Below are 8,018 nucleotides of genomic sequence, written 5' to 3'. Positions count from 1 at the left end.
GTGAGGTGGTTTTTTATATTTAATTTAAATAAGAAAATTAATAAAAGAATATTTTTAATGTTTAATTGATCACAACATTTTAATATAAAATCAATAAAATTATAAACTTAAATAAAACATCTAACTCAAGGAAAGTTTAAATAATAACTCTTCAAAATAAATAAATAATTGAAACAATTTTTTTAGTTTTTGTTTTTTCCTTATGTTTAAGGGTGTTAGCGCGTTTCTTAGTGAAAAAAGTGCCTAAATAGTTTACATCCAATTTATCTTACACTACAAAAAATACATGCGCTTTCAGATGTGTAAGTATATTTTTATTACATTAAAACATATATTTAATTTTATTATTTTATAAGTAATTAATTAAAAATATAAAAAATAATACAATATAATATATAATACATATAATGGTTGAAATAAAAATATATTATTAAGTCATGAATTTTTTAATTAAATTTTAATTATAAAAAAAATCTTTTAATTTATTATAAATAATCTTTTTATTGGGTAGATAGTTTTTTTTTCTATTATGGGTAGTTTTATTATAGATGAATATTTGTATAATGTTTTTTATAAGAAAAAACAAATAAAAAGATTTTTTTTAAATAAAATTAGTTAAAAATAAAAAAAAATTATATAAGAAAGTATCTATATTTTAACTTATACGTATATATTTTTAGTTATGGAGAAGTTTAAAAAAGTTATGTAGTTGTCCGTATGTATATAAATTTGATTGACGAATCTTCCTATGTTTGCTCATCTGACGACACTATTCTAAGGACGAAACAAAACTAATGAAAAGTCTATTTCCTTAATGTACTTGTAAAAAAATTAATTAGGTGTTTGGATTAATTAAATCCATTAATAGGAAGAATGAATCATATAATTGAACTTTAATATAATTTTTATATAACATATTATATCAATAACGGACTTTTAGAAAATATTTTGGGGATGTAATTTTTTTTTTATAAGTGTAGAAAATTTGTATATGCGTAAAAGAATTTGTGAGAGTTAAGATCCCCTCCCATACCATTAACTGTCACCACTATATTCATATCATAAATTACATTTAAGAAAACAATTTATTGCCACAAAGTGATTTTCATTCGTGGGTAACACATAACATGTTTATAAGTTCTCAAAGACATCAATCCATGCAAGAAGTCATACTAATTATTTTCTCTATCATTAAAAAATATTATGTATGGAATGAGCTTGTGAATCATTTTCAATCCATAAACAAATATTATAAATTATATTATTTGATGTTATGATAATCTACTCACAATATTTTTTTCTCTTGTATTCTTGGCAAATTCACTTGCTTTTTTTAACATATCATATTTCAAGTTTGTTGTCATTGAAATTCTTATAACTTAGTGATGAAGACATTAGAGATAGAGCATCCCCTAAACTAGCCTAACTTTCCATAAGGATGACCCGGAACATGACACATGATCCAGGGCTAGGCCAGGACCATCCACTAGCCAGTGCCTCAAAACCTATCATTCCTCAGAGGATCACCAAGAGCAGAGCCCATGTGATGGCAACTGAGTACCAGGATGTTTCTTTGTTTTTAATTTTAGTAGATTAGGTTCAAATAGCATAAATGGGAGTGTACTTAGCAAATTGGGCTTGTGTCAATCCCATTTTTTAAAGACAAGTGCACTTAGGTTTAGGGTTTCTTTGACCTACCTTCTACAAGGTTTCTCACAAATTACGCCCCTACCCCTCTTACTTTTACTCCACAAGTCACTCTTTCCTATATAAAGAGTGTTTTGCTTCATGTATTGAGACATTGAATTTTGAATAGAAAATAAACTCTATCAGAGTGTTGAGTGAGTCTTGAGTGCTCTCTTTTTGTGGGTCTTATCTTGGGTGTTTGTGCACTCCAAATGACGACTGTTCACCACTCATTTTGGAGTCTCCCACCACTCCAAGTGGTGTGACCACCATCATCATTCATAAGCTTCCTTTATCTCTTCATTTCTTCCTTCATTGCGCCATTTTCATTCCTCTTATATTCTTATGTTCTTCTTTTTCCTTTTTTGGTTTTTCCATCTTGTTGCTTTCCATTATATGCTTTAATTTCGCACCTCATCATCATCATCACCTTATATTGTGTTTTTTTTTACAAGAATTAATGGCTTAAACAAGAGGGGTGAATTGTTTTTCAAAGATTTTCGCAAAGATTGATTAGAAATGAAGCTTTAACACAATTCACAGATAAAACAATCAAGGAAAGCAATCAAACATTGATTAAGAAACTATTTGCAGAATTTCAATCGGTTGAAACTTCGTTTTAACCAGTTGTTTATAACAGCAACAAAAATAGAATTAAAACAAACAGTTATAAGGAGTGAGAGAGAGGGAGAGATTTACACAGGCAATTGTATATTGGTTCACTCAACCTTGAGCTACATCTAGTTCCCAGAACAACCACTGGGTTCCACTAGTAATCACTCACAAATTACAACAACACAACCACAAAGAGGTGCTCTTGAAACCACAAGAATCACTCACCCTCTTAGCAAACACACACCTCTAGTCAGAACACCCTCTGACTTTACAGGATTTCACACACACTTACAAGTTTATGAAAGATCAAATACAAGAATCATGAAAGGAACAAAATACACCTGAGTTTACAGGAATAAAAAAGCTCTTATGATCAGACCTTGAACCAATGCACAGCTAAACAACAATCTTGCAAAACTTTAGAAAAAATTCTTTCAAATCAATCTCAATCTCACTATGTTTGATTTCAAACTTGTATATATTGTTTTGAAAGAAAGGCTATATTTATAGCACACAAAACTAGTCATTCTAGGCAATATTTATTGACAAAAACAGTTTTGATTCACATCCAAAACAGCTTAACAGGTTTTCAAAAAGCTGTTATGAAATGTCACAATCAACCAGTTGAAAATTCGTTTTGACCGGTTGAATTGGTTAGGCAGTTACTTAACCAAGTCAAAAACAGTTTTAAAACCTTCAAACCAGTCAAGTGACAAACAACTGATTATTTTGATAATTCAACCGGTTGTTTTTCTCTTTGCTTAGAAAATCAAACTTCTTATAAAAACAGATTGAGCAAGCTTTGTGCAAAGGATTAGGAAAGATCTTACAAAGATTATAAACACCCTAGACTAATCCCAAACCAAAAAGCAACACAACTTCAAGCTTCATCATGGATTTGAAACATCAAAGCTCCCATGTTCTACAATCTCCCCCTATTTGATGGAGACAAATCCTTGGGATGCTTTTTGGAATGTTCTTGTTTAGAATCTGTATAACCTGCATTCATGAGCAAACATAGACATACAGGATAATATATTCCAATCAAACAAGCACCACAAACCAATTCCCACTAGGTGATTTCCAAAGAGGAACATCAACCAAATCAATGTGAGAAACCAGTCAAACATACAAAGGTGCAACACAGATAAACAATCGATTATTTCGCAGGAATAATCGGTTGAAATTTTGTATCAGAGTTTTATCAGTTTAAATTTCAAACATAAACCAGTTATAGCAATGTTCAAAAGCAGAAATAGTGTAGATAATAAGAACATCACATATCCCAAACACTTCTCCACCTATTTGTCTCCACAAATAGACAAAAGGAAGGATAAAAAACTTAAGAAAACACATGCATATCAATTATGCCCAACTCATTCCTTAGAGAATAAAACTTGTCCTTGGATAAGGGTTTTGTGAAAATGTCTGCAAGCTAACTTTCTGTGGCAACAAACTGAATCACACAATCTCCATTGCTGACATGGTCACGAATGAAGTGATGCCTAATCTCAATATGCTTGGTCTTGGAATGTTGAACCTGATTTTTTGTGAGATTTATTGCACTTGTGTTGTCACAATAAAAGGGACCTTGCTTATCTTCAATCCAAAGTCTTAAAGTTGTTATTTGATCCACATGATTTGCGCACAACAGCTCCCTGCAGCTTTATTTTCAGCTTCAGCTGTTGATACTGCTACACACGCTTGCCTTTTGCTTTTCCATGATATGAGGCTTGATCCAAGCAAGTGGCATGTCCCACTTGTGCTCTTCCTATCTAGTTTACATTCTGCAAAATCAGAGTTAAAGTATCCTACTAGATGTATACGAGAGTGAGAAGGATACCATAAGCCCACGGATGTTTGGCCTTTAATATACTTTGAGATTCTTTTGGCAGCTTTAAGATGGGATTCCTTAGGACTGGATTGGAACCTGGCACAAAGGCAAACAACAAACATAATATCAGGTCTACTCGTAGTAAAGTATAGTAAAGAACCTATTAACCCCCTGTATTTAGTTTGATCAACTTTTGGTCTAGCTTCATCAGCACTCAAGTAACAATTTGTTGACATAGGTGTTGGTGCAGCTTTACAACTCTCCATTTCAAACTTTTTGAGTATGTCATTGCAATACTTGGATTGACATACAAAGATGCCTTCTTTGGATTACTTGATTTTCAGTCCAAGAAAGAAAGAAAGCTTCCCCATCATTGACATTTCGAACTCTCCTTGCATAACTTTTACAAAATCTTCACACAATTTTTAATTAGAAGATCCAAATATAATGTCATCCACATATATTTGAACTAAGATTACAACATAATCAGATTTTTTAATGAAAAGGGTTTTATCATCTTCCCTCTTTCATATTGATGAGATAGAAGAAAACAACTTAACCTTTCATACCATTGCCTTGGTGCTTGCTTAAGGCCATACAAGGCTTTCTTCAACTTGTATACATGATAGGGATATCGGTGATCTTCAAATCCAGGTGGTTGTGATACAAAGATCTCTTCATTCACAATCCCATTTAGGAAAGCACTCTTCACATCCATCTGAAGTAATTTGAACCCATTCATGCAAGCAAAAACTAATAAAAGTCGTACAACTTCTAACCTTGCTATCGGTGTGAATGTCTCATCATAATGAATTCTTTCTTCTTGGTTGTAACCCTTAGCAACAAGCTTTGCCTTGTTTCTTGTGATGACACCTGAATCATCCGACTTGTTCCCGAAAACCTATTTTGTACCTATAACATTCATTTGAGCTATTTTAGGGACAAGGGACCACACATCATTTCTCACAAACTGGTTGAGCTCCTCATGCATAGTTGTTGTTCAATGCTCATCTTTGAGTGCATCATTGATTGACTTTGGTTCAATCTTGGAGACAAAAGTTGTATGGTTGCAGAAGTTTGCCACTCTCCTTCTTGTGGACACCCCCTTGTTGATCTGTCCAATGATGTTGTCAACAGAGAGATCTCTGGGAATCCTCCATTCTTTTGGAAGATCACTCTGCTGCAGACTTTCAATCGGTTGTTTCGCATAATCAACCGGTTGAATTTTTATGTTGTTTTCCAGATTCTTCAGGAAGATGTTCTATTCATCTTCTTCTGTGCTGATCTTTGCTAAACCTTGCTCAAATTTGTTAGTTTCATAAAAAATAACATGCATAGATTCTTCAACAACCATAAGCTTCTTATTGTAAACCCTATATGCATGGCTAGATAGAGAATATCCAAGAAAAATACCTTTGTCAGCTTTAGCATTAAACTTACCCATATTTTCTTTGCCATTGTTTAGGATGTAGCATTTGCATCGAAACACCTTTAGGTGGCCTATGTGAGGCTTTCTTCCATTTAGCAACTCATAAGGGGTCTTCTTCAAGATTGGCCTGATAAGCACACGATTCATCTCATAACATGTTGTACTTACCGCATCAACCCAAAAGCGTTTAGGAAGGGATGATTCATTCAGAATTGTCCTTGCTATCTCTTCAAGTGATTTATTCTTTCTCTCCATCACTCCATTTTGTTGGGGTGTTCTTGGTGCTGAGAAGTTGTGGAAGATACTTAGCTTGTTGCAAAAGTTGCTGAATTTCTCATTTTGAAATTCTCCACCATGGTCACTTCTAATTGCTCCAATGTTGCTGCAACATGCGTTCTGCAACCTTTTTGCTAGCTTTTTGAATTCAGGATAGGCCTTCTTTTTTTAGTGTAGGAAAATGGTCCAAGTAAACCTGGAAAAATCATCTACAACCACAAGAGCATACAAATTTCCTCAAAGACTCATAGTCCTAGAAGGGCCAAAAAGATCCATGTGTAATAGTTCAAAAAGTTTTGAAGTTGAAACAAAGTTTTTCGTTTAAAAGATTTTCTTGTTTGTTTTCCCTTTTGGCAAGCTTCACACACATGTTCCTTCTCGAACTTAAGTTTGGGTAAGCCAAGTACAAGTTCATTTGAAATCAGTTTATTCAAATGATGCATATATATGTGTGTAATTCTTCTATGCCAAAGCCATGATTCCTCATGTTTTGTTACAAGACAACTGATTGATGTGGAGTTAGAGATATCAAGCAAATAGACGTTATTTGGTCTCTTACCAACAAGCAGAACTTCTTTTGAGTTTGGCAGCCGAATCTCACAAGAATTTGTTTTGAAGGTGACTTGGTAGCCTCTGTCACAGAGCTGACTGATACTGAGCAGACTGTGCTTAAGTCCTTCTACATAGAGCACATCATATATTAGAAAGTTGTTTTCATTGCCTATGGTACCTTTACCAAGGATTTTTCCCCTGTTGTTGTCTCCATAGGTCACATGCCCTTCCTGTTTGAGAGTGATGCTGACAAATTTGGATGCATCTCCAGTCATATGCTTGGAGCAGCCACTGTCTAAGTACCACAAATGATGTTTTCTCACCAAGCAATCCTGCAAAATTCAAAATCAGGTGGTTAGATCTGGTCCTCTTACAAATTTGGGTCCATGGATGTTAATATGATTCCAAGGAACCTTATGATTCTTAGGAACCCACATTAGGATACCTTTGGGAACAAAAAACTTTCTAATTTTACAGAATCTAACAGAGTGGCCCTTTCTCATACAGTAGAAACAATAAACAACCGTCTGTTTCAACCTTTTAACCGATTGATTTTTTGTGATGGTTGAAAAAGGTTTTGTGCAGCCACTGGTTTTACTTTGTGGGTTAAAACCCAAACCAGATTTCCCAAAAACACACTTTTGAGATGCTAAAACATTCTCAAAATTTGATTTGCCTTTTGAAATTGTGTCAACAGTTTTCACAAGATACAAAACTTTCTTTTGAAAAGATTCACAATTTTTGCAAATACTAGAATCACACTTACAAGAGAAGTTTTGATAAATCATTTCAAGATTTTCAAAATCAGCATTTGAATTGTTCAAATCTTTTTCTAGAACTTTGAATTTCTCTTTCAACCAGTTTTTTTCACTTTTCAACCGATAATTTGAAAGGGTTAATCTTTTAGCTTCTAAATGAGTTTCTTGGAAAACATTAAGAAGTTGGAAATATTTTTCACAATTATTGGAAGAATATGTACTTAGTTGGTTTGATCCAGATTCTTTTGTTGCCATAAGACAAACTTCCATCTTGAATTCTGGAGAAGATGATTCAGCAGAGGGCTCATTCTTGTCCATACAAGCACTCCTTGAGTTCTTGTGAATTCTCTCAAGAGTATCCCACATTTCTTTGGCTGAGATACAATCAGAAACTTTGAGAAGTTCATCAGAATCAAGGGCTGAGACAATTATGTTCTTAGCTATACAATCAAGGTGAGTTTTAGATGATGCAAACTTGCTAGCCATTAAAATAGTTTTCAAAAATAAAATAAAAACTTGAATATTTTTCAAGAACCTAGCTCTTGATGTCAATTGTAAGAATTAATGGCTTAAAAAAGTAGGGGGGTGAATTGTTTATCAAAGATTTTCGCAAAGATTGATTAGGAATGAAGCTTTAACACAATTCACATATAAAGCAATCAAGGAAAACAATCAAACAATGATTAAGAAACTGTTTGCAGAATTTCAATCCAAGGTTTTGCAGGAAAGAGAAGAAGAGGATATACTTGTGAACCGTAAATATCCTTTTCCCTCAAAATGAAGAAATGTAGAGAGAAATTCACATCAGCATGTGTTATTTCTGAATTTAACTTCATTCATCTACAAAGGTTTTTAATAGTATTTTTTA

At 33.3% G+C, this 8,018-nt stretch overlaps 1 protein-coding gene across 1 annotated transcript; it reads right to left on the bottom strand.

The window, feature by feature from the left end:
• Positions 1-5,396: 5,396 nt before the first annotated feature.
• Positions 5,397-7,636, bottom strand: LOC137815318 (uncharacterized). Its single transcript, XM_090304783.1, has 3 exons — positions 7,415-7,636; positions 6,338-6,724; positions 5,397-6,002 (listed from the first exon to the last, which is right to left on the bottom strand). The coding sequence occupies exons 1-3, from the start codon at positions 7,634-7,636 to the stop codon at positions 5,397-5,399; spliced, it is 1,215 nt and encodes a 404-aa protein (XP_090160909.1).
• Between the last annotated feature and the right edge of the window lie 382 nt (positions 7,637-8,018).

Source organism: Phaseolus vulgaris, chromosome 7 (genome assembly GCF_051622355.1).
Source record: "Phaseolus vulgaris cultivar YP4 chromosome 7, ASM5162235v1, whole genome shotgun sequence".
Lineage (NCBI taxonomy): Eukaryota > Viridiplantae > Streptophyta > Magnoliopsida > Fabales > Fabaceae > Phaseolus > Phaseolus vulgaris.
Note: the sequence above shows the minus strand (reverse complement) of the source record. Positions and strands in the feature narration are given on the sequence as shown.